Below are 26,829 nucleotides of genomic sequence, written 5' to 3'. Positions count from 1 at the left end.
ACAAAACTGGGATATTTTTGTGTTCCTAAGCTAGTAGCTGGCTGCTGGTTAGAAAGTCAAGATGCCTTGTCAACACTTTGTGTGCACTCCTGAGATAAGAGAGGCATGCTGAGCCCTGCCTAGGCAAGGTGGCTTTAGCACCAGAGTAAAGGTTGCTTGTTTAGTCTGGCCAAAATTGCTGTTGGGGGTGGCTTTCTGCCTGGCTGAGTCGGTCTGAGTGCTTCTGGCTCCAGTTTGGGAGTTACCCAAGAGCCCTGGCCCCTGATGGGAGGGGGATAGCAGGGGCTCGGGAGGCTCTAAATGAAGCTGTGCTGACTGGCAGGGGACAAAGGCCCTGACTGAGCACTCCTGCTATGTCTTGCAAAGAAGAGTGAGATAACAAGCCTCCCATGGTGGTGTGACTTTTAATTTTAAGATGATCTTCATAAGAAGAGGAGAAATGTGCATCACCCTGTTTGGTATAGGCTGACAAAGTGAAACAGATCCACTTCCTCTTAACCTTTATACTGAAAGTAAACCTTAAATGTTATCAAGTCTGGTCCTTGAAAAATGAACACGTAGGTAGGGATCGAACATGGTAACACCACATATGCCCTTAGATGAAGGGCAATACCTTGAAGATCCTCACGAACTGGGCAGGATAAGCCTCACAGATTGTGAGCAGTTCAGATGTGATGAGTCTTCCAGTTACAGTGAGGCTGCAGGGGATATCTGAGCAAGGCTGTAAGAAGCACCTAGCTTCTTGGGACCCTTCCTCCAGCAAAAGAAAGCCCTGAGTATGGGTTTAAAGGAAGAGGGAAGCTGGTCTAGCAGCTCTGTGCTGTCCTGGTGAGCCTGGCTTCTGCCTGCGAGGGACTAGCTCTGGCCCTCAGCTGAGCTGGTTTGGTTTGTTGATCCAGTAGGAAAACTGCTTTTTTTTTTTCCTCGGTTGGTTTGTTGTTCCAGTTGGCTGAATCAGTGCAAGGCATGTGGCAGGAGTAAGAGGCTGGGAGATACCAATTCAGGCTTTCTTAATCGTACTTTTAATTACTGTTCCTTTGGACCACAGATACCCAGCTGCTCAGTGACAAGGAGCAGGAGTCTGACAGGCACACCAAGGCAAAACAAGCACTAACCCACCTCCTAACCCTAGGCAGCCCGTGAGTGGGAAGCTCAGCTGTGGCATATCTTGCTGCTGTGCACCTCCATGAGATGCCACCCGCGAGAGCGATGGGGGGGGGGGGGGGGGCTATGGGGGCCCTCCGGCCCGGGGCTCTCCCACCGCCCCCGGGGCACTGCCTGTGGAGGGCCCCAGGCCGGCGCTGCGCAAACCGCCTTTTGCAGCTTGTAGGGTCTTTCCTCCGGCCAGGCAGCAGCGCCGTTTCAAGCGGCGGGGGCTCCCACCCCCTACCAGAGGAGCCCGGGGAACCAGGACCCCAGCAACACCCCCCGGCCGCCGCCATTTCGAGCGGCCTGAGGCGGCGGCGGCCGGCGCATGCGCGGGGTGTGGGGGGGTGAGGGCGTGAGACACGCGCCCCCTCCCCTGCGCATGCGCAGCAGCCGAGCGGCGCGGGGGGCGGTGCGGCGGACGCGCATGCGCAGTGTCGCCCGGCGTAGCCTTCATATAGGGGCGGGGGGGCGGCGGCGGCGCCGCATTGCAGACGGGCGCGGGGCACCATGACGCGGCGGCTCCTCTGCCTGCTCGGGCTCCTGGCGGCCGGTAAGCGGTCCCGCCGGCCCGGCCCACGCCTCCCGCTCACGCTTAGCCCCGGCGGTCTGGGGGTGGTGTTCCCTCGCTACTAAGGGCCTGCCCGGGCGGGAGCGGGCTGAGGGTGGTGGCGGGGGGGGGGCCGGGCCTAAAGCTGTTTCTCTTCTCTTCTCCCAGCAGGAGCTGCCGGGCCCGGCTGCCAAAAGCGCAGGGAGCGGAGGCAGCGATAAGGGAGGGTGGCGGGCGGGGAGGATCCTCCTGCCGGGGCCCCGGCGCTGGCGCAGTCCGGTGTGGGGCCTAACGGTCCCGCGGGGGGAGCGAGGGAGAGTTTCAAGGGCGCCTTCGGGGTGGCAGTGGTGGAAAAGCTGTGTTTGGGGTAGGGGGGAATCACCCAAGGACAGCGGTCAGGTAAACGCAGTGAGAAGTCCCGGGAGGAACCAGCCTTTCCTACTGCTGGTAGGAAATGACTTCTTGATGGCACTGTGGTAGCATCGGGTCAGTTTGTATCTGTATCTGACACTAATCGAACAACTATATCACCACATAGAGCCAAATAAGGACAATTGATTTTTCTGCCAGCATCTCTATCTTTGGCACTCCAGGGGTAGATGGGTGTTAATTCTATTTTAGGTGGCAAGAGGTAGCCTTTCTGTTGTGGTTTTTTAGCAGCCTCGTTTCGTTAGGGTCTCCTCCACATGGAAAATTCCACTAATGTTGCTGCTTGCTCACTTGTTATCTGTCGTTGCTGAGATGGAAGTGTTGGTGGGAGTAACTGATATTCTGCCATTAGCGTTAGGACTAGAGGTTAGAAAAGGTAATGCTTGCATTTTGTACTTTGCAGAAGCTAGACAGAGCTACAGATATGGGTCATAGACTGACTGGAGGGTCAGTACGCCTTCAGATTGTGGTATGGAATGGCTAGAAACCCCAGAGTTGGAGGTCTAGTACAGTGATGCACCAGATTTTTCAGAGAATTTTCCTTTAAATAAGACAATTTTAAACCTAGAGCTTATTTGCTTGTGAGTTTAATCTGCAACATTTGACGAGTCAACAAGAAAAAAAAGCCTGACTAGCTGTTTTAAAGCCATAGGAAGGAATAACCAGCTGGCAGCCTACAGTAAAATACACACCTGAGGTCTTGCATGCTTGTACACTAGTCTTGTACTTAAGTGGAGTTTTAATATACTGATATGTCCTCAATTTAATGGAGAATCTCAGACCTCTCAGGCTGGAAGCAAGCAAATATAATCTTTTACTCTGCATATTTATTTGCTTTAATAATATGACTTCTGTGCACTAAACTAACTGCAATCAATTATAATTTCTGTTGGGACTGTTTCCACTAAAATCATTGTAGTTTCTTGTGCTTTAAAGGTGAAAAGGACTTACCTTGAAGATTCCACCAGGTTTCCCATTAGTATATTTAGGGAAATTGTAATGAGAAACCAGTTCAGCAATGAGAGTTAGCTTGGCCTACCTGTTAAGGGCATGTGCATGCAGCTGAGCATAGCAGAAGACTTGTTAGGCCTGTTTTTCTTTAGGAAGTCACTGTTTTAACACAAATAAACACCTCTCTTTTTTTCATCAAGGTTCTGTTATGAATATTGACTCACCTACAGTAGCATGCAGATTTTTCTGAAGATTTTGCTGTGACAAACTGAAACACCGTTTTTGTCTGCTAAGCTAACTAATTAGCTGTATTAAAACCTAACCACCCTTGGCGTATTCTAATAGAGCTTCTTGGCAGGTTTACAGCATGGCTGGTAGGCCATGAGGTTTTTTGGTTGACCTACTTACAGTGCTCCTGTGCATCTTCCCTTTAAGGGAGACACGAAGAAATTACAACAGGGTGTACAGGACTCAGGATCTCTGGACTACTGATAAGTGCTTTGAGACCAGGAAAGGAGGAAGGCTGGGTGTGCAGCTAAAACAGACGTCAGTTTCTCTTGAGCTGAGGTGTTTTTTTTTTTTTTTTTCTTCTTGATAAAATAAAAGTTACACTGGGAATGGAAAGTAAAAAGTTTAAGGATGTTAGTATGTCACCCCTCTAAAATAGTAGACTTAATCTTATTTTCTTCCAAGATTTCAAACTAATGTACAATTCCTCTAGCAAACACTGGTCAGAACATCTGGGGACAGGAAAATTAAAGACTGCGTTAGTCTGACTTGAATTTTCTGGCGAATGTGAAAAAAAACCAGATAATTGAACACTGAACTGTGTTGTATAGTTTGCAGTCTTGGTCTTTTTGGGAATGTGGTTTCTAACAAAAAAGTTAGGTTGGCATAGCCCACTACTATAGATAAAGTTTGTCTAATTTGTATCTACAGAATGTGTCCCTGTTCCCTGTTTTCTTAGAGGAATAACAGGGAGTGCTGTGGGTTAGAGGCACCTTACAACCATCACACAACAAAGCGGTGCTTCGGTAGCGCACCAGTCATGTGGCTTGTGTAAACCTGCCCTTGCACAATCTCCTCCTTGTTTGTAGAAGAGGTATAAATAGAAAGAGTTGTTCTTGGTTGTGTCTGGAGGAGGTGCACAAGCTGTTCTGCCTGGTCATGGTCATGCTTGGTGAAATGCGCGATTGCATCTGCAGAGCTTCTGAAGTCTTATGTGGCCTTTTTATATTCTCAGTTTGTGCTATTCAGCATACCGCAGAGCAGCAGTTCTGGGAATCTCTGCAAAATGAGATGATGTAGGGGGTGGAACAAGGGAGTGGGAGCTTGTCAGCAGAACTAAACCGTGTCTTCATCAGGTGACGCTGATGTCAGTTGGGACTCTTCCGGAGGTTGGACTGTGCTGTTTCAGGGAGCGTTTTTCGTTATAACATGCAGGAAGATTTTTCCTTTGTATCTGTGGGGTAAGCAGGACCAGGTAGTGCTGGCTGCCAGCGGGGTTTTGCTTCAGTCTCATGTGCATCTAATTCCTCAAAGCAGGTTTGGGGCAGTGCCTTAGAACTACATGACAAAAAAAGGGTTTGTGTTTGTTTTTTCTTTAAGGATTTACTTGCAGTCTATTTTCTGTTTGGGTTTTTTTAATGTAGCAGCTTTTGTATGCAATTAATTTGCTACTATTAAGATATTGGAGTTCCTATTGCAAGTTAAAAGAGGTACTTCTGTGGTCTTTGAAGTGTGTGCATATATTTTGAGGCAATGTTTGTCTGTGTATTTGGTCACGGAGCAATGTTTAATTTCAGATATCAGTACTTTTCTTTCTCTTGGAGTGAGGAGTCTTACGTTTACACTGTTTAACCTGACTAGTTTTTAAACTTTGTTCTCTACTACTGTAAAAGTCTGCTTATAGAGAGATTTTCCTGAGGTTGCGGAGTAAATTAATCTTGCATTGAGATTTCAAGGCTTGTTTTTTCAAAATGTAACAGTTTAAAATCCTTTAACTATGTTCACGCTGGGATGCAAGCTATTGGTATGCAGAGATTAGGGGTTAACACTTTCTTCTTTCCTGCTGTCAGCTTTGTCATCACTGTACTCCTGGGTAGGTTACTCTTTCACCATGTGCACTACAGTTTCCCTTTTCAGGGCTCTCCCATCACTAACTGCTGTCCTTCCAGAAGCTGCTCTTTAAAATGTCCCTTTTCATCCCTCTGGCATACTTTCTCTGCTCAGCTGCTGGTGTCTGATGTCTTCCCTTTCCCTAAGGGAACTTCCTGTTAAGTTGTCTTCCATATCTGGCATTGATTCTGCATTAAACCACTTCTCTGGCAGCAGTGTGAAAAAGAGCTTTGCTCCTGAGACTGTTCTTCTGTTTCTTCCTGGTGGTGTCTTGAACTGCCCTTCTGTTGTCTGAAAAATTAGATGCCTCTGGACTTCACCTGTGCTTTGCTGGGACTGCAGTGTAACTTGTGGACAGGAACTTTGTCTTCTCTTACAGACATGGGTCTCTCCACAACTAGCAGACTTTTCTGTTCTTTGTGGTGCGAATATATTTGCCTGGTGAAAGGAGGATATTAAATACAGAATTTCTGCAGACTTACATAAAAAAACCCAACCAAAAACCCAAAACAAAACCAGAAGGAATGGAGATGGACAACAAGTGTGTTCAAAACATTTAAGTGTATTTCTACAGGGATCTGCTACAGGGAAAAATGCTCCTCATACCTTCTTGGGAATATCTTTACATACTGTATGGGACTGCTTACTCCTTGAACATCCAAGTATCTTTTCTAAATTCTGTCATAGAAGAATCTTGGGCAGGAATCAGGGCTTGCTTGGCAACCTGGTAGCAAGCTCTGGTCAGTGTGGAAATTATTTTCTTGCAATCTTTTTAGTAACTGGGTCTATTTACTGGGACAGTAGAGCTAATTTTACTGTCTTGGCTCATTCTGTTCTCTCCTGTCTTTATTGTGATTGATCGTACATGAACAAACTGCTTCTCCTACCAAGGTTGTCTTGAGGCGAGGGCAGCAAGGGAGCAGCTGAGGCCAGAACAATGTTTTACCGCAGAGGTAGCGTACCAAAGTGAGAATGTGTTCTTCACTTGAGGAAGACCCCAGTCAGGGTGTTAACTCAGAACTCATTTCTTGTGAATTGCACTAGTTACAAATTTTTTAAGCTTCCTGGACAGGAAAACTCTGCATTCAGCCAACACCTACAGTGCTGACAACAGCTAGCCAGATTTCATCAATTTCTTCCACAAGTTGTCTGTAATCTCTCAAATACTGCGTTCATTTTGCTGCCTTATTAATCCAGAGGCGTAGTAGGCCTTTGGCATGAGTTAGTGGTGTATGATGTGACTACAACTTTTGAAATGTTACTTAAGCTCACTAACTGACCAGAGAGCTTGCGGAGTGTTGAGCCCTTCAGATAACACCAGGTTGAGGTCACTCCCTGACTTGTTGACACTTCGTAAGATTTGGTGAAGGTAAGTTGATCCCTCTTGACTTCTTTAGCTTCAATATGCTTTGTTTTTGCAGTTCTCAAAAGAAATGGGGAAAAGACCGTAACTAACTGAGCACAGAATGGCAGAGACTGATGCATTCACTTGGTCTGTGGGCTGGTTTTGGGAGATTCAGAATGGTCTCTTTTTTTTTTAACCATTGCCAAGTGGGACAGCCTGAGAAAGAGCATCCCTCCTGATGAATATGTTAATATACTTGAAACAAATAATAACCCCGAGTTATCTTCCATGTTTGACTTCAACCCATTAAAGTGAACAGCAGCTCAGCACTTTGCTTTTCTTGACAGCTGCAGGTTAATTTGACTGTAAAAATGCTGCTTACACCAAGGTTTTCCTAGCCGTTTGGCTTGGAGAAGGTTTGAGTCTTCAAAGCTGAATTTCTTTGTGTTCTGGGCGATAGTTTTCTGGTTTATCCTCTGGCTCTTTAGGGGATCTGTCCTGGCCCACATAAAATCACTGTTCATAGAAACTTATATAAGGTGTGAACTTGTAAGCATGATCACGAGAGTCTCAGTAGATTCAGTACAGCTTTGGAGGGAATTGCTTGAGATATTTTTCTGAGAATCTCGGGAAGAAATTCAGGCTGACTCTTCCTGGAAGAAGAATAATAGAAATGCTTGAGGGAAGGGAAGGTTATTCTCAGGAAGGGTAATTACTGAACAATTTTCTAGTAGCTGTCCTTGCAGAATGCTAATCCAACCATTACAAGTTTCCTTTTAGGTTCCTGTTTCCTGAAGAGAAGTGAAGAACTGAACTGTGCTTTCACATACACATGGCTCTGTAAGCTTTCCGAGTAGAAAAGGGGATGTTGTCCGAGCGGACTGTTGCCTCTACTTCCCTAACTTCTGACTGTATGTTAGCATTTCTACTCCTGATGCCTAGTGTTGAGGAAGGAGGTGATAGCATTTGCTGCTTTGAAGAAGTGTCCGTGAGTAATGCACAGTTGCTGAAGTAAGTAGGAGAGAAGTGGGAGCGAGTTGTGGGTTTCTCTTTATCTTCACAGCCTTAAATTATTTGTTGAGAGAATTCCTGGCAGAGCCTCATGCGATGTGCAGTAGTTGTCACTTGTCAGGACTGTGTTACTGGTGTTCTGGCAGTGTTAGGTTGCTGGCCTGGGCCTCAAAGAAGAGATTTCTCCTTCTTTTTCTGCTGTTGCCCTTCAGCTTTTGGAGTATTTTGATTATGTTGTTGGGCTTCAGGCTGTGTTTCTGAGGCAACGCTTGTTCTGGGAGAAGACTTCTCTTGTCTGTCAGACAGGAGCATCAGAGAGGTCGGAGTGGGTATGAATCTCTCCTCTTTCTTTTTTTGTTTGTTTTCAAGAAGCTGCAAGTTTATGCAAAGATCCTAGGGTGCCTGTAGGCTGTCAGCTTGGCTAGAAGCCTGAAAACTGAAGTATTACACATCTGAAAGACATCCTCTTTGTACGTGGATTGCATTTTTACACCCCCTTCTCCTTCCTCCTCCATTTTCTTTTGCTGCTTAATTTAGGAAAAACTTGGTGGAGCAAAGGCCGTTGCCTCTGAAATTGAAGAAACCGCATCTCTGAAGTAGTTCAGAAGGGAGGAGACAGAGAAGAGGATGACTAAAGAAACACCCTGGCCTGCACAGATAAACTTGTTGGGCGCTGTAAAAATAGGGCTTGCAGAAACTTCAGGAAAGGGGGGCAGGTTTGGATGGGCATGATGCGTGACTGTTGAGAGGAAGGAGAAATCTATTTAAAAATGGATGACCTTAGATAAAGAGCAGTTTATAAAATAAAGGGATGCCAGAGAGAACGAAGAAGAAGAAACCATTTGGTTTGTCCGGCAAGTGTTAAGAGTTCTGTGAGGTAGCTGACAGTGTTTTGTGTTCTCTTGGGTTGCTGCTGTGCTGGGGGTGTGAAATACCACATTAAGGTGTCACTCTTCTTGCAGCAGAGGCTATTTTGAGGGAACAGGCGAGATAACTGTTAAGTCTCAAAACTGTTCCTTCTGTTGTGAAGCAGCACAAGGTCTTAACACACTTCACTGGCATATTTGCTTTTGTTGTAAGTTAACACCTGAGGAAAAATACTCTTTCATAATTAAACAGGAGAAAAAGCTAAGGGGAGAAAGTGGGAATAATGAAGGATTTTAGGGCTATTCTTCCCCGAGCTTGCAAGATCTGTATTAGCGAAGAGTTTTTTAGTTTTGTTTGCTTTTTCCAGGGCATTCAGAAAAGGAAAGTCTATACTGTTGCAATGAAGGTGCATCCTTTCGTATTAGACTTTGAGTTATGTAATAAAAATATTTCTGCATAATACAGAATAAACTAATGCAAGCTTAAATATATTGAAAATCACTATGGAAGATGGAAGAAAAGAAGCCATGCTTAGTGCATGTCATCTTTGTTCTGTAGCTGCTTTCTAAAATGTGCCAGCGATGTGTGGCCCTAGCAAACAAATTTGCCTAAATTTTTGACCAGAAAGATCTGTACTGAAAGCATCAAATGTAGAGTTTTCTTAGAAGGAAAGAACCCCCCCAGTGTCCTGTGTAACTGAAAAGACACTGCTGTTTCTCCATTTTCTGTTTTCTGTAGATAAATGTTCATCCTCATGGCATAGCTGATTCAGGTTTCCTGAATCTGTTGGCTTTTATGATGGAAAAGTTATGTAGGCAAATTAGCTTTTCATCTTGCTCTGGCATTGTGCAGGAGTGAGGACTTCAAATAATACCAGTGGGAAGATGTTTGGGGTGCTTACTTGCATCCTAAAACTAGTTGTCTGTGTTCAGTGGCTTATGAACAGTTTGATACTCTTCATTCTTCACTGTGCCTGCTGGTCTCCAGCTCTTCTGAGATTTTGTCTGTTGCAGATAGCATCAGTGTCCTTATTCTCAAATTCAAAGTGACTCTGTTCTCAGTGGCAGTCCTTTGAGCAGAATCTGAACAAAATACGGTTGTGTACGCCTCGTCCAAGAAATTGTTCTTTGCTCCTTCCAGACATGTGGGACATAATGCAGGGAAGCAGCACAATCAGGAGGCATCAAGTAGTTTAACATACTGTCAAAAACCAATCGAAATTTAAAGACTTTTTCTCTCTGAACAGAATTATGTGCAACCCGCACTCTGCTGACCTCAAGAGATCTCAGTAACCTGACAAAACCCTGCTGCCCTGCTGATACCCCTTGCTGTGTCAGAGCACTGGTGACTGACTCTGAGCATCTGTTTGATACAGAAACCATGCAGCAGGGAATTTGTTAAAGACGTACAGCCAAAAAAAGCTGATAAGTAAGCATAAATCAGGAGCATAGTATTTCTTTTGTCCTTGTAATGAGCAGGTCAGAGGCTGTGAGGCTATGAGGAAGACGGAACAAAACCAGCTGTTAGACATTCTGCTGAAGCTGGTATGGATGTGAAAAGTCATACAGAGAGAGGATCTTAAAGTAAAAATTAGTCAATCAAAAACTGAAAGTTCATTAAGAACTAGATCAAACCACTGCAAGTTACAGCATGAATTCCTCAGTTTCGGTTTTAAGTGGCTTCTTAGCTCAAAAGTTTGAGAAACTGCTTGGAATAACTATTGTAGTTTTACAGTTTAGTTTTTGCAGTTTTAGTATATGTTTCAAATGGGAGGGGGAGTGATTTTCTTTTGATTTACAGAACTAGAGGCATAGGTTAAAACCTATACTTGTAAATAGTTGAAAGCTCTTAATTCCACTGTTTAAACTCAAGGTCTAGCTTGACTTTAGCCCGAGCTTGACTCCACCTTGCAGAGTCTTCCTACCACTGTTCAATACCAGTATTTGAAAAGGAAGAATAACACTTTCCCCCGACCATGTGTGTTATTGTCACCCTGCCAGAGCTGACAGCATTGAGCTGACCAGTCTGACTTTGAAACTTACCTATTCTTGGTGCTTCTGGGTAGATAATGCTGTCATTTAGAATAGGTTGGCTGTAAACATTTTGCTCACTGTACATTAGAAACTTTGAATTCTTATTTGTATGGTCTTACAAGCAGTCCTAGTGTGCTGTCTCGCTGAAGAATAATATTCAATCTAGGCTTTTTGCTGGGGAGAGAAGGTGACAAAGTTCAAGCTCTTGTGTAGAAAATTAAGTATGCAAAGCACATTTTTCTTAAAATAAATGGGTCATTCCTTTGTAAAATCCAGTGTAAACAGGCTTTATAAATTAACAGCTGAGAAGGCTGCAGAATGCCACCTATAAAGCAGTGTTTATCTGGCTCTGATGTGTAGTGGCAGCATACCTAGAGGATGCACTGGTAATTCAGCTGTTGATTCTCTAATTGCTTAGAAGTAAGATGTGAGAAATGGAAAAGTGGTTGTGATTGTTCATCTGTCATAACCTTACCAGAAGCTTTGTAGGAATCAAATAACTGAATTCCTGCTTCTTGGTTGACAGTGTGATTTTACAGCATGTTGTGTGTAAACAGCATTGATGTGGAGATGATGACTCTGAAACAACACCTATACGGCTAAGACATCTGGGTTTTTTCTAAAACTTTGACAGCAGTGCCTTGTAGGCTTAGACCATGGCAGATTTCTTTGGAGCTTGTCTGCTGTAGGATTTTTAGGAGTTGTTTCTTCATAGGTTAGTGCAACATAGGAGATTGACAGCTGAAGAAACAGCCTACTGACAGATAGGATGACTTTCTAAAACTGGGGAGAAGTTGGGTGTCTGGACCAGACAGCACAATAAAAAAAAGTAAAAAATGCCCGGAAAGTCAGCTAGAAGGTGTGGTTGATTATCTTGTCCTGTTACTTTACTATTAGTGCAGATCTTTTACACTTCTCTAGGAAAGCTGTCCAGAAGTGGTGTTCTGTATTATACTTCAACACTTTATAGGTTGCAAGACAGTTCCACCTAGGGTAGGAGATGGTATCTAGACAAGGACTTAGTTTCTTTTTTAAAAATTATTTTTTCCTCACAAATTTTTCTGTATACAGTTGAAGAACTGATCAAGAGGAAACAAAGTAAATAGATTTAATGGGTTTAAAAGCTGCTTGACAGAACATGTCTCGCATTGTTTTCTGTCCCTCTTTTGCTTTGACTTTCTTGAAACTTTGTGATCAGTGTTTGGTCTGCACCTGCATGTAACAGTGTGTGTTGTGCCCTCTAATCCAGTTAGTTCCCTAGCTCTTGCAGTTGCTGTAGGAGAAAAGTGTGGGTCACCTGAGAGACAGAATGCAGACAGCAATTACAAGCGAGATGTGACTGCGAGTTGAGAGTTGAAGTGAGTGCAAGGACAGCAGGACAGGAGAAGAGGTGGGGTTGTAGCTTTGGGCATCAGCTGTCTGAAGTGTGGCTTTCTGCAGTGAGCAGTTTCTCTGTTTCAAGTCATCTGCATGCTAAGCAAAGTAGGGGGGTTGTTTCTGCCTTTTTTTTTTTTTTAAAAAGTAGATGATGGGGCAATGGACTGCTGAGGTTCTTGGGCATTTCAGTAGGGAAGTTCAACTGTTGATTTTCCTGGAGTTCTTTGGCTGGTTTTGGGACTCATTTTTGTTTCAGGTAGAAATTGCTGGATTGAAACATGCTTAACAATATTAGCAAATCTCAGTGGCCCAATAGAAGAACACTGTGGTTATAGCATAGAGAATTAACCTGCCTGCTTTGGAGTGGAAATCATTCAAATGTACAACTGTGAAAGAACAATTCTTTTTTTGGCAGCTGTGGCAAGCCCTGTTTTGTGGCAGAAGGACTGTGTGAAGGGCCCGGAGGTATGGTGTCAGAGTGTTCGGACAGCATCGCAGTGCGGAGCGGTGAAACACTGCCAGCAGAATGTCTGGAACAAGCCTACTGTAGTAAGTGTTGACTACTGAGATGTTTTCCCACGTGTAGTTGAGGTAGCTGGTTTCCCTATGCTGATGGAGATTTTCCAAGTCTCTGATCGGAGTTAAGTGCTACATCTGACTGAGCCTTGGTTACTGTGCCTTAATTTGGGTGCTAGATAAAGGTTGCTTTCCACTTCTCTGCCTTGCACAACTTGCCTGCTGACTTTTCCTGTGACCTGTTGCACAATCACCAAGCAATGTGTGGAATGGAGTTAGTGGATTTCAGACTCGTTCCTCTTTATTAAAACGACTCCTAATTCCTAGAGCCTTTTCTTATTCTTAACTTGACCAATGCCAGCCTCATAGGCTTATTACAAAAAAAAGCTATATGCTTCTTTAGGTCTTTCTCATAAGTTAATGTTCCACAGAAGGTGCAGCTATAGAAGCTATGGCAGTAAATAATGGTCCAAATGTAACGTTTAATGTGGCATTTGTACTAATTGTGAGTGCTGCTTTACTAGATGTAGCTGTACTTTGTGGCATTGTTTCACAATTTTGTAGGGAAAAAAGGCATTTTTCCTTACAGATGCATTCAGTCCACCTTTGCTGTATCTGCACTGAGATGTTTCAGTTTGTGGAAAAGCAGGGGAAGGGAGGAATGGCAGAATGGCAGAGCACAACTAAAATGAGTGAAGCTGCCTGAAAAGTTCTTAGATTTCTAGTAAGTGTGAATGCATTGAAGAGTAAGGTAAAAGGTTCAGGAGAAGGCTTCTTGGGGCAATATACTTTATACTTCAAGGGAGGTGGGACTAGGTGAAATGAGCAAGTGGTAGCATGCCTGCTTCTTCATGCCGTGTTGATTTACTGAAGAAACTGGAGCTGGACATGCTTGGAATAGTCTCACTCTTCATTTAAAAAGACCTCTTCCTTTCCTAGCTTCAGCCTGTATTTCTTCCCTAACTTCAATTCCAAATGTGATGCTTGTTCTTCATTTTGTTATTCACACACTACATTTACAGGTGCTTAATTCTGTCTCAGAGTAACTCTCTACCTCTTTCTCCAGAACAGTATTCCCTGTGACTTGTGTAAGGAACTTGTGACGGTAGCTGGCAGGGTTTTGAAGGATAATGGCACAGAGGTAAGCAGAGCTCCTGTCTTGCCCCAGGGCACCATCTGATTTCATTATCTTAACAAGATTACAAGGTGAGGGGGTGGAAGAGTAGTCTGCTGGTGTTTTCCCACCTTAAGCAGCAAATGTTGAGAAGGGTCAGAGTGCATAGGAAAAGGCTTTTAAACAGTCTCTTCTGGTTTAGAGATTAGCAAATTCTAGAGCCTCTCCCACTCTAAAACATCCCTGATTGACTGTAGGTGCCTCAGAAAAATGTTCTTGTGCCAGTGGGCCATTGATCTTAAAAGGTGAGATACTGCAGTCTCTAGCAGTAGATGATTACACCAAGTGGATTTTATTTTGGTTGTGGGCACTTTTTCCCTTTTGTGAACCTGGAGGTACTGTGCCAGCCCATAATTTCACTACTTCTTAAATGTATTTGTTCTGTGCTGGTGAGACTGGGGTGTGCAGGCCTTGCAGGCAGTATTTCATGTTCTCACTTTGGCAAAGTTCAGGACTGGGGAAAATAGACCTGTAATATAAAACCTCATTCTAGTTTTTCTTACCAACTGCCTGCACCTACTTGGGTCCAAGGGGCTTTTTTTAGTGTTTGTATTGTGTGGTTTGGGAATGGAAAGAGCATTTGAGGGAGAGATGTATTTTGATAGTCTATAGCCCACCTCATCTTTCATAGGATGAGATCCGTTCTTACTTGGAAAAGACGTGCGAGTTTCTTCCTGACCAAGAGCTGGTCTCTGAGTGCAAAGAAATTGTGGATTCCTACCTACCAGTTGTCATGGATATGATTAAAGAAGAGCTAGTAAGTAGATAACAGTTTGAAACTGTTGGGGTTAAAAATTGTGTTCCCATTGATGCCTGGAGTTCTACATAAAATTCTGCACGTGATCCTTGAATCCTGTATGGATTGCTGGTGTTGCAATTAGTGGCATAAATTTGAAGACTGCTTCTTTGCTGTGAATCATTTTCCCTTATGCTTCAGCTGAATGACATTCTACTCTGAACTTCATATGAAAGTGCTATCAGTGTAGAGCTTTATGTATGTCTTATCTCGCCTAGGATAAACCTGAAGTTGTATGTAGTGCCCTCTCACTGTGCCAGTCCCTTCAGAAGCACCTTGCAGCGATGAAACTTCAGAAACAACTCCAGTCCAATAAGATACCAGAGCTGGACTTCTCTGAGCTGGCGTCCCCGTTCATGGCTAATGTGCCTCTTCTCCTTTACCCTCAAGACAAACCCAAGCAGAAGCCCAAGGTAAGGGTGCAGTGCTATTCCAGCATGTCTGCTGTGTTTTGCTCCAGAGCTTCAGTGCTCCTTAGCGTAAGAATTTACTGATGATTCTTGGTAAGGGGTTCTTGTACAGGACACGAATTAAACTGGTGTGCTTCACCTGCATGACTGTCTCCTATTGAATTTGGTACTGCTGCATACAGACAACTACCTTTTTCCATCACCTGTGAGTTTAAAGTGAAGGTGATAGCTACAGCCCCTGTGCACCATATGTGTGATCTTGGATTAACAACTGCAGTCTATAAAGACAAGTCTTGTGCTGGGCCGTTCCTAGCCAGGACTGCAGTAGTCAAGCAGGTCTTACTGGAAACAATTTCTTCTGAGAGCGAGTTTGGCAGTAGGGTTCAAAAGAAGAATAATTCACATTCTGAGTAATCTGCTAGCTGTGCCCTTCAGGGGAAGCATTCCTCTCTGAATCCAGAGATGACAGACTGGATCAGAAAAGAATAAATAGTTGTCAAAGGGGAGTAGATGAGACAGTGAACTTGCGAGTAGAGACTGAATCTTGATAGCAAGTCTAGACATGAGAGTTAAAACAGTTGGGTGGGTGGAGAACAAGCTGCTGTAGGTGGGGCAGGTAAGATCTACCCCAAATTTAGCGACCTCCCTACTGTAGTCTGTAACAAAACCAACAGGTTTTGGAGATGGGATATCTTAACAGTTACCTCAGGTTTCAGAGTCAAGTAGGTACCTAATCTCCATCTAGCGGCTGGTGCACATACTGGCAGTAGCTTTTCTATTTGTATTAGCTCAGGCTTTTGAGTATTCTGTAGAGTGTTTATTAAGGTTTGTATATATTAAAGTAGTTTTTAAAACTTGGTAGCAACGGAAGCTTCTAAAACATGTTATGTGAAGATATGTCAGCTTAAGTTTTCTTCCACTCTTTGTCCAGGGAAGTGGGGAGGTATGCCAGGATTGCATTCAGCTAGTTACTGATGTTCAGGAAGCTGTGAGGACAAACTCGTCTTTTGTAAAGTCTTTGGTTGCTCATGCCAAGGAGGAGTGTGACCGTTTGGGACCTGGAATGTCTGATATGGTAAGCTGTTTTTTTGTTTGTTTAAAAAAAAACTATTTCATGTTTACATACAGGAACATATAAGTGCCTTAATCCTCTCAATGTAATCTCTATTTAATAAAACAAAGGCGAGTGTAACAAATACAATGGTAAAATAATTAACTTTCTAGTCAAGAAAGTTAGGTGGGGTGTTGTGTGTGGGTCTGGAGAAGAGGAAAGAGTCTCAAGATTGCTGCTAGGTCTTAAAGGCCTTTTTCATAAAAATGATCTGGCAGGGTAATGTGGTCATATCGATGGTGGGAGGGGGGGGAAGTGCTTTTGCCCTGAGAGGAAGAGAAAAGCGCTCATCAGATAAGCAGCTATGTGTGCAATGATTGTGTAACCTGAAATGCCTATCTTATATTTGGGACAAGCTCTGAAAGACAACAGAACAGTTATTAAGTAGGGCAGGTAAATCAATACCTTGAGATGTATTAGAAAATTCTGGATTAACTCTACAGCTTAAGTGGTTTGATATTTACAAGACTTTCTTTTCCCACTTCCCACAGTGCAAGAACTATATCTCCGAATATTCTGACTTGGCTATCCAAATGATGATGCACATGGTAAGATCAGTAGAATATAATATTTGCTCTTGGTTAATATTTCTGCTTTGTGTAGCTAACTTATTTGGGAACAGGAAACACTGCAGTAAAAGTCTGGGGAGAGCCCTTGCTCTATAAGTCTTGGTGTTAACACTTTGAACTTGGCATTTAATTGGGTAGTAACTTCAGTCTCGGAATGCTTTCTTTAGCACTTTACTTTTTTCACAACCACTTAGTGGTGCAAAAGGCACTCTAATCCTTTGAAACACAGGAGATGCATTACATTATGTTCCCTTATACTCTTTTATTTCAGTCCTGTACTTAGACTACTTCCCCCCTCCTCACCAAATACTAGGTTAAGCATATTAGAGGTGGTCTTCCTCGCTGTGTTGCAAAATTGGTTCAAGTGTTAAAGATAATGTCTGTCTGAAGCAAGACTAAATGTCCTTCTGGAATTGCCATCTTAAGACTCCTGCTCTCTGGGCTCTTGATAGGAGCCACAGAAAGTGAGTGGTACTGCACCAGCTCTGGTCTGCAGCAATATACAATATATTTTAGCTCTGACTACCACCATAGCATCTCTTTATCCAGAGATCTCAAAGCCTTAAAAAAAAAAAAAAAAAGCCTTTCCTTAAAGAATGCAGTGCCTAGATGCCACAAGTAACAAATTATAGGTGAATTTATGAATAGAGCTGTGGCTGACTTGAACCTGAGTTTGACAACACAGTGGCCTCTTTTTGTTTCCAGTTGCTAAAGGCTACTTAGAATCTCATACTGCTGCTTAAGCATTCGGGAGGAAGCAAACCTTTTTGCCAACAACAGTTTCTCACTTTAAGCATTGCAATGCGGTGTGTTGTTAATACCAGAAGTTGGAGTATGACCACGCCTTGCATCCGGCTGAGTGTTGTTCATGCTCTTTGGAGGTAGTCTTGCCAAGGATGCTTTAATAACTTCAAATGGATAACGCTGGTTAGCACTGGGCAATTAAATGTGAATTGCTGTAGCAATGCTAAAGCTCTTTGGGGTGGGGACCATGTCATATTCCATCACCTTCATGGAAAGAGTGTATGCAGTTCCAAGTGCTTGACTTTTTTTTTCTCTTAACTGTTATCTTTAATTTCTCCTTTCTTCCTCTGTCTCCAATCTCCCCTGTCAACAGAAGGATCAGGTAGGTGAGCAACTTGCCTGTGGTGATAGCCTGCTTGTAGTTTACTTCCTGCTCTTGAAGGGCTTGTAGTTCACTTCTTGCTCTGTTAGCTGTGTACATGTGTGATTGTACTCCATGTTGACAGATACAAGGGATATTTATGTGATTAAACCAGAGAAGGACTATAGACTTCTTCCAGTGGATCAATCCTACTTTCAGCTCCAGTTTGTGCTACTGAGATTTCAGCTTGATTATGCTTTGACCAGTGGAGCAGAAAATATGCTCACTTTCATACAAGAAGAATTAGATGTAGAAAAAGCGTGCTGGTGGCTCCTCACAGCTTCTGGTTTAAAGTCTGGCCTCAAAAGGGCTTAGTGAAGCTGTCCCTGGGTCTTTTATTGGTTAACCTTTAAATCTAGGACAACGCTATCGATGTTTGAAGTATATGAACTGAAAAGTAGATGTGGGAGGCTTTTAGGCTCCTGCTTCCTAGAGCTATCTGGGCTTTTAATTTAATCAGTCCTGGGAGACCTTGTGTCTGTCATCTCTCTGAGAGAACATGTTGTGTGCATGTGGGTGTTGCTGTCACATTAATATCTGGAAATGCTTCTTACAATGCATGAACCAAAGGGCTTGACTTAAAGGTACTGCCTGGAGTAGTCTGAAGGAGCACTGTATTTTTGAGATACTGCTTTTGCCTGTGCATGAGGTTGTGGCATGATGTATTAACTGTTGCATAAACCTCTGCTGTAAGAAGCTTGATGCCCTGGTGACAGGGTGGGGTATGATCTTCTAATTACCCATAGGACCAAAAGTAACTTTTTTTAAGCTTAAGTAAACTTCAGGTGGGAAAATTCAAGTTTTGTGTATTACTCTGTATGGCCTTTCTCACTTTGTGTGGATATGATGTGGCCTCCTTAGAGCATTTTGCCTCATGTCTGGCATTTCTGCATTTAGTAATGTATGTTTCTAAAAGCTTTGAGGAAGACTTAGCCTTTTTAAAGCCTTTGTTTCTTTTTGCTGTATTCCCTCTTACTGTGGAAAGAATACTTAAAATACAGTTACTGCAGATACTTGTAAAAAGGGTTAAGCTTAGGTTTTAACACGGTTAACTTTTGTTTCTTATAGGCTGTGTTCAGTAATGAGAGAATCTGTTTCTGTTTGCAAAATGTGATGTTACTGGCTGCTTTAAAGAAGGTAGTTTGTGGATGAGAAAAGGAGTTCTTTCTTCTAGGCATTTCTTTCAGCTTTTGGGTGAACTCTGTAGTCAGGATAATAAGCCTCTTCTGTGATTACTTCAAGCTTTCAGGGGAGGAGCTTTGCGGATGCAGGTCTAATGCGATGCTGGTGGCCTGTTTTGGTGCTGGTAGCTCTTAAGTCAACTCCTTTGAAGGGCTTGCATAGTGTATCAGCTCATGGTAAATGGGGTTTTAAAATGGATGTGGCCTAACCTCTTTTGTAAAGGAGCTGCTAAATTTCATCTGGTAGTTGTCATGCCTATAACTGTATGAAATGCTTTGGCAATACTTGAGGTAGAAGTAGTCAATGAAACTTCTAGTTGTGTTGGAGCCTTTTAAAACGTTGTGCCCGCTCACAGGCTCCATGGAAAGAAGAGTTTTCTAGACTTTTAAAAATTGCTTATACCTCTCTTTCCAGCAACCAAAGGACATCTGTGCCATGGTTGGGTTCTGTCCTTCTGTGAAATCTGTTCCTCTTCAGACCCTGGTGCCAGCTCAGGTGGTTCATGAAGTGAAAATGGAAACTGTGGAGGTAAGATGGACTTTGTACTGAACAGCTTTTTCATCTTTTTTGCTTTAGTGTAATGAACTAGGTGAAACAGAAAAATACGAGCTTTTATGCATAGAATAATCCAGGTCTGCCTGCGTATAAATTCCTGGCCTCCTCTTGTTTCTGACACTGATCTGTGAAGTAGGAGAGCTGACTCATTTGTAAGAATAGCAGAGCCTATGCTATACTGAAACTAAAGGGTAATACTTCAGGATTGAATGGGAACTCTTGTTCCAGCAGTGGAGTATAGCAGCCATTTAAATGACACCTCAAATGTTAGAGGGCAAATTGCTGGAATTTTGCTCTACGTTTGTGGTTTTGGTCCCTTTTAAAAATGGGACTGCACTCTGCATGTGCAGATGAGTGCTCAGTCAGAATGCTGAAGCTCTGAGTTTGAAGAATCACCTTTAGCTTCTCCTGGGCTGAGGGTTTTTTTGGAAAGTCTCTTTTGAGGACAGCTAACTTCTGATTAACAGGCTCCAAGCAATTTCCTCTCAAATCCCTCAGTTTCTAGGTTTATTTTGCAAATAGGAGAGTGCTCTCAATTCTAGTAAACTTTGTCCTCAATGTATTTCAAAAACCACTTTGTATTTCCCTCGACTCCAGTCACTGTGGGGCTGTTTATTTCTCTGTGTCTACTAAATTCAACTTTCCTCCTTATACAACCTGGGGATTGTAGTCTTAATTAGTCACACAAAATGGCCATTCAGAAAGGCTTTTTACTGAAACCTTGGAGGCTGGTTTTGGGTTCTGTGTGATCTTCTGAATTCAGCTCAAGTGTGCTGCAGCTGAATGTGAATGCTTGTTAGACTGATCTTTTAGGAACTGTCCCTGCCAAATGTGGTCAAGTGCTGATTCACTATTTTGTATATTTCTTTTGTGTACTCAGAAAGCCCCAGTTCAAGAGAAAACTTTTTCCTTGTGTGAAATATGTGAGACCATGGTGAAAGAAGTGACTGGCCTCTTGGAGAGCAACAAGACAGAGGTGTGTAAGTGGTGGAAATGGTACCTCTTCCTAGGCTTTGGCTAAAATGGGGCTGTATGGGAGGGGGAAGGAAAGTTAATTTTATTGTCTGTTATCATGAGAGTGAGATTCCCATCCTGGGTGAGAGGGAGTAAGAAAACATGTACCTTTGAATTGAGTCAGTTTTCTGTTCCTTGTTTGCCTCACTTCACTGTGCTTCAGGAGGAGATTGTGCATGAAATGGAGGTGGTCTGCTACCTGTTTCCAGCAAGTGTCAAAGACCAGTGTAAGGACTTCATAGATGTCTATGGCCAGGCTCTGATTGACATGCTCTTGGAGGCAACGAATCCTGAAGCTGTGTGTGTTATGCTGAAATGCTGTGCGACCAACAAGCCTCCACAGCAGCCAGGTTGGTAATGAGGAATCAGTGGTGTTGCAAAATGAGCTAGTTCACCTATGATTATCTCTTTTGAGGATGTGTCCTTTAGTACTTTGCTGATGCTGCCTCCTTTCTTCTATTTGGGGGAACTACCTAAGCACTGATATTTTTTTTTTTTCTTAGTTTTAGTGAAACCTGCAGGTGGCTTCTGTGATATCTGCAAGATGGTGGTAGCTTATGCGGACAAAGAACTAGAGAAAAATGCCACGACAGCTGAAATTGAAGCTTTACTGGAAAAAGTCTGTCACTTCCTGCCAGAGTCTGTCAGTGATCAGGTAAAGTGCTTGCGTAGGGGACAGGATAAAAAGCAATGGTCTTGTTGATGGTTGGGAACTGTCCTTGCTACTTTGTTGGGTTTACTTAGGTCCTACAGTGACAATTAAACTTACCTTATTTTCTGTGTGTTTTACCTGTCATCCTGACCACATGCTAATTTTAGATCCGTCTTGCAAGTGTCTCTACTTCTGCTATGAATGTCCAGGTACTCATAACAGAGATCTCTGTGTTTGGGTGACTGCCTTGGTCTTTGCCTGGAGACAAACTGTCCGCAGGTGCAGCTGGGTCTGGCTTGTGTTCAGCAATGTGATCCTTCCTAGGTTTCTCCCTTTGCTAGTTAGCAGTGAAGTGTAGCAGTTTCTCATGTGCATCAGAACAAAAAAAGAGGGAGAAGGCTTGATCCAAGGCAGCCAAATGACAACACAGGCCTTGCTGTGTGGCAGCCTGCCTTCTGCTCAGAACAATGCAGGTGGAGATGAACAGGACAAGACATCTTGCAGAGTATTTTTAAAAACAAGAGAGCAGCATCTCTTGGTGGTTTTTATAAGAATAGTCAGTCTTCCTCTGTGAGAGGCTGGAAGGAATTAGGGGTGCAGGGGCATTAGGTTTTTGCACTCCGCATCCTTGAGGGTTAGTAGTGTTTTGAATAAATAGTGATTTTTAAGGGCCTGAAATGGCTGGCTGGGTGGTTGTACTAATTTGCAGTCAGTAAAGGTTTGCCTGGAAATCCTCTGAGAACAGTGGGTGGGAACAGCTGAAGGGTTTTGAAGGGTTGTTTTTTTTCCCTCAACACTGATCCTGTTCAAGGGATTAACGAAGTAATTGGAAATAGGCTGGCATAAGTCAGTGCAACAGCAAAAAGCAACACCTGTTAGGCTACTGCTATCAAGATTTACCTGGAAATCTTATTAGATAGCTGCTGAGCATCAGCAAGTGGCAACTGCTTGTAAGTTTACTTAGGTGTACAATATACAGGCTTAAAGCAGCTATGAAACACTATTACTGGTGACTGCTGTGAGGCTGTTTAATAGCTGTGGTTTGCTTATTAATTGGTGCCGTTAGTCCCTGCAGAGAAGACTGGTATCTGGGTGTGCTTTGGAGGTGGCTTCCCCACTAGAGGGCTGGCTGCTGCCGATGAGAACTGCTCGTGCTGCTGCCTGGACCGAAGCGAATAGCAACTACTTGGGCTAAAAGTGCTCCAGAGTCATTCCTGCATTGCTGCCGTCCTGTTCAGGATGTTTGTCTCCAGCTTGTTCAGTGTGCTTTCCTCTTGAGACAGCAGTGATCTCCACGATTAGAGGCTAAGCTTTGCAAATCAGAGTGTGTCCTGCTTGGTTCTTTTTCCTTTTGACCCTTTTCTCATCATAACCTGACAGCTGCAAGCAGGTATGAACTAGTAAAAAATGAGGTAGTTGTGTGATTAGTGTGATGCTGAGTCCTTTTCTGTCTGCAGACCTCAAGCCTCTGCTTTATCAGTTTGGAGTGTATCTGGAGTGCTGTGTACAGGCCCACCTGCTGCAGACCAGATCTTCCTCTTCTTTCTAAAGCTTCAACAAGAGAATCTCTTAACCTGTGTTTTGTTACAGTGTGTTCAGTTTGTGGAACAGTATGAACCTGTGGTTGTGCAACTCCTGGCAGAGATGATGGATCCCACTTTTGTTTGCACCGTGAGTATTGCGTTTAGTTCTGTCACGCGCGGGCTCCAATGCGGTCCTGCCTACTCTTCTGTACGTCTCTCGGTGCCTAGTGTGCAGAAACTCTGCTGGAATAAAAATCAGCATGTTTAATGCTTGGAGCAAATGTGGTTGTGCAAGGCCTCGGGCTGACCGAATGGCCAGGTGTCTGACAGCCAGCCTTGTGCAAGGAAGGAGAGAAGAAAAGAGCTGCCAGTGGTTATCCACTGTTGAGGTTCAGTAGCAATGTGTAGTGCACCCTGAATGCTGTGAGAGGAAGTTAAATGACATTTTTGGAGAAAGCTCTTTCTCAAAACTTAATATGAAGCAGCAGTTGTGGTAACTTAATTCTTCCCTGTGTCAGGTTACTGCTTCATGTCTGCTCATTCAGCTGCAAGTGTAACCACAGCTGTCAGCTCCCCTGTCGCTTCCACACTCACTCAGGTGGAAGCTCAGATGTAAAGCTGGACTTGAGATCTCTTGGTGCAAACAGAAAGATGCTGATTCTGTGCTCTTCTTTTCACAGAAACTTGGAGTCTGTGGATCAGCTAAACAGCCTCTCCTGGGGGATGATGCTTGTGTGTGGGGTCCAGGCTACTGGTGTAAGAACATGGAGACTGCTGCTCAGTGCAACGTACGTAAAGCAGGGTTCTGCCTCAAGTTCCCTCTTGACCTTTGATAGCTCGTTATAAACTACTTTCCTGGTTTTTATACCACACTTTCAGGTGGATGAATTCCAGGTTTAGGAAGCAAAAGGATACTAGCTAGAGGTGCTTGAATTTGGTTAGAGGGTCTTCCATAGCCCTCAGCTTGCTTGAAGCAGACTGTTTCTGCTCCCTTACGTTCCTATCTCCCACCTGCCTGCCAACGTTGCAGAACCTATAGTGAGGTACAACGTGAGCTTTATATTTAGTCTGTGTTCCTGCAACCAGCAATACTGTGTCACGACCTCTCCTCAGGCTCTAAAAATTGGCTTCCAGCATTGATGTGGGCTGATGCTTTCTTTGCCAGGCCTTAATGGCTAAGGGTCATCAGCATTCTTTCCTGAAACTTCTGGGTGGGGACGATTCTAGTCCTTTCTGGAAGCATTTTAAGAAAAACAAATTTGCTCCCAAGATCTTGGTTCAAAATAAGGCATTGAATTGTATGTATAGATACACACTTGCTTGCAAACAGGTTTTTTTCCACTAACATACACTATTTCTTTCCCTTTAGGCTGTTGATCACTGCAAACGTCATGTGTGGAACTAGAAGAAGAATTTCCAGTTCTGAAAGTTTGCCATGGCTCTTAATGTGGGCCAAGGTTGGCGGAGAGCTGTATCTCAAATGTCCCTCCTCTCTGCCTCATTAACAATTTGACCTTCAAGTTCCTTTATTGTAACTCTTCTGTAGCAATGCTGCTGTTGAAGGATCAGATCTTCATTGTTGACTTAACAGAGATATTTCTGATTGTACAGTTTAACTCATTATGCTCCTAAAAATAGTCAGTGTGTTGTAGATTTTCTTAATTGATAGGCTGAAGTGGTTTTTAGGTGCTGGGAAGAATGGCAGAGAAGGTGAAATGAGACAACTATTATCTTTTAATTTAAAAAAAGAACAAGATAATGTCTAAACTTTCAAATGTCTTTCTGTAGTCAGCATTGGGAGGATTACATGCTTTGCATTTTTAACATCTGGCTGGAATATTAATTTTCTGTGTAACTGTAGGGGAACTCTAAGGGATAATGTTGAATCTGGGAATCCCTTCGGCTGGAATTTTCAAAGCTCTGCAGATGCAGAGGAGGGGACTTCGTGTGCCCAGATACCTTTCAAATTAACTGGTACCTAAAAAGATGCATTTGCATTCAAGTGACCATGTTTTTGCATTTGGGTGACCATGCTTACAGCTCATGGTGTTATCATAGCTAAGGAAACCCTCCCTCAGCCTTTGATCATGTCCTTTTTATTTCCTCAGACTACTTGGTCTGAGCATGGGTGTTCTACTGTCAAGCCCTTTACAGTGAGATTTCAGTCTTCTGAAGCATGCTGATGTCCTTAAGGAATGGCTCCCTTTTTTCTTCTTACCCTAGTTGCTCAATTCTGCTTAGTCTTGCAGCTTCCTACATGCAGCCAGGCAGGTGCCGAGGAGGTGGAGTGAGCTGGGTTGGTAGAAGATAGAGGGGAAAAAGTCATCAGGGGCTGTGCATATGTCAAAGTGAGTTCAGTGTAGAGGGCAGAATGCATGGAAAAATAATTTTTATTGTAAACTGCCGTTTGTTCCTTGATCTTTTTTTTTTTTCCTCGCGTGGCATATTTCAGTCATCTGAAACTTCAGAGGTGCTATGAGACTTGTGGGGAGTTTCTTGTTGCCACCACCCGTTCTCACTGACGCTCAAACCATTTGAGTAGTTTGAAGTATTTTTTTTTTTCCAGAGTTCCCATTTCTGTTGGGAAATGAGTCTGAGTAGCACGTGGAGGTGGCAGATGGTGAGAGCTCTGCAGTGGGTATTTGGCAGCTCTGCTGGTGTACCTGACAACCTGCCTTTCACGTCTCTGCAGCATCCCACTGAAACGGCCTGAACTTCTCAACAAAAAAGCCTTTCAGGGCAGGCTGCTGCCCTGGAAACAAGTCAGGCCCTTGAGGTTAGGGTCCTTGAGAACGAGAATCCTGCTTACGTTGCTCGAGACAGACCTTGCATCCCCTACCAGCATTTAGTGTGTAGTTCTGATCAAGTTAACCCCCAAAACGGAGGCACCAGAGTAGCTCTCAGGAGACCTTTGGGAAGGAGGAGCTGGGCAGAGGTGGAGCTTTGAAAATTCCAATCCTGTTCAGAAAGGTGCCGGCAACTGCTACTGTTCCTGTGATGTCTCGGGCGAGGCGGGAGCTCGAGTAACAACGCTTCAGCAGCAAGCAAAGTAATTTTCATACAGTTCAATGGAAAACCACTCAACTGCAGCTTTTTAGCTATTTACATGTACATACTAAATATCTGGGCACTGTTGACAGATAGCAATACCGGTTTGTCTTTCCTGTTTGCATTTGTACAGAACACTGAAGCACTCATGGCTTAAAAAAAGAAAAACAGTTTCTCCTAAAGATGTAAAGTACCTGCAGCTTTGTCTTGACAGGCTTGTGCAGTGGCTCCAGCAGTGTATCCCTGTTGGGGTAGGTAGGAAGGAAGTGGGCTCCCTTCAGCATTGCTGCCCTGGAGGTACAGGTTGTGTTACAGGCGTGTGGTCTGGTATTTGATTTTTTTTTTTTTAAACTGAATGGTGTTCTCTTAACATGAATTGGGGGGGGGGGGGGAGGTGGGAATGGATTGACACTTGGTCTTACAGGTTGGCAAGGTTTTAATTTTCTTGGGGTTTTAGTAGTGAAGGATTCATGCTGGCGAGCTGTCGGGCGAGGTGAACCAGGGGAAATCCTGTGCTAGCGCTGGGAAGTTTTCTCCCTTCCTGTGGACCGTGGCACCTGACCCGCTTGAGTTACGCTGGGGGGACACACGTGCAGTTGCTTTCTAAAGAACATTGTCTTGATTTTGCACAAAAGCTTCCTTAATGAACAATAAAAACTTCTGTAAACCATAAGTCTGTGTGTTTCATTTCCTGGTTGTGCGCTGGTTGCTGAAGGACCGTTCTAGCTTCCCCTTTGCTGCAGAGCCAGGAGAAGGCGACATTCTGGGACGTGCAGGGAATCTGGGACCGAACGGCAGGAATTGTAATTGCCTTGCAGCGTGCGTGTCCCATCAAGCCTTTGTTCTGCTGAGGGCTGTTGCAGGTCCGAGAGGCTTGTCAGGGATTGCCACCGCCGCGCTCTTCCCCGGACACACGCAATGCCTGAGGTGAGGCAACAGCCCGGTGTTGCAATTCCTGGGCCTTGCGCAGGCTGTGGGGAGTTCCTGCTGAAGCCGCTTGATATCCTGACTTGCATTTAATGTGGCTTTCCTTTTGTCTTCATTCTTTATTTTGAATAAAATAGATGTCTTTTAAATGCTCTAAGCAAACGCCTTGCCTCCTACTTACACCATTAATTCACCTGTCCTAAACACACTGGTCTTTAATACCCCTGCACTGGCCTTTTCTGTAAGGGATGATGTGCTGTTCAGTGAAGAGCAGGGAGGAGGACCATGTCCCAGGACAGGAGGACAGTTCTCCTTGGCTGTGCCCACCCCTTGCTGTCAGGAGTGGTGAGGATCCCATCA

At 43.8% G+C, this 26,829-nt stretch overlaps 1 protein-coding gene across 2 annotated transcripts; it reads left to right on the top strand.

Annotated features, from left to right (window-relative positions):
• Positions 1-1,588: 1,588 nt before the first annotated feature.
• LOC141969072 (prosaposin) lies at positions 1,589-26,215 on the top strand. Of its 2 annotated transcripts, XM_074924475.1 has the most exons (15): positions 1,589-1,699; positions 12,243-12,376; positions 13,410-13,484; positions 14,149-14,274; positions 14,532-14,732; positions 15,655-15,798; positions 16,326-16,382; positions 17,521-17,529; positions 19,165-19,278; positions 20,186-20,281; positions 20,483-20,669; positions 20,823-20,974; positions 22,562-22,642; positions 23,175-23,282; positions 23,864-26,215. In XM_074924475.1, the coding sequence occupies exons 1-15, from the start codon at positions 1,657-1,659 to the stop codon at positions 23,897-23,899; spliced, it is 1,563 nt and encodes a 520-aa protein (XP_074780576.1). In that variant the 5' UTR covers positions 1,589-1,656; the 3' UTR covers positions 23,900-26,215. The 2 variants fall into 2 exon arrangements, with proteins under 2 accessions (XP_074780576.1, XP_074780575.1); XM_074924474.1 differs by lacking the exon at positions 17,521-17,529 and having other exon boundaries at positions 14,532-14,726.
• Positions 26,216-26,829: the final 614 nt, after the last annotated feature.

Source organism: Athene noctua, chromosome 21 (assembly GCF_965140245.1).
Source record: "Athene noctua chromosome 21, bAthNoc1.hap1.1, whole genome shotgun sequence".
Taxonomy (NCBI): Eukaryota; Metazoa; Chordata; class Aves; order Strigiformes; family Strigidae; genus Athene; species Athene noctua.
This window is presented reverse-complemented; position numbering and strand designations above follow the sequence as displayed.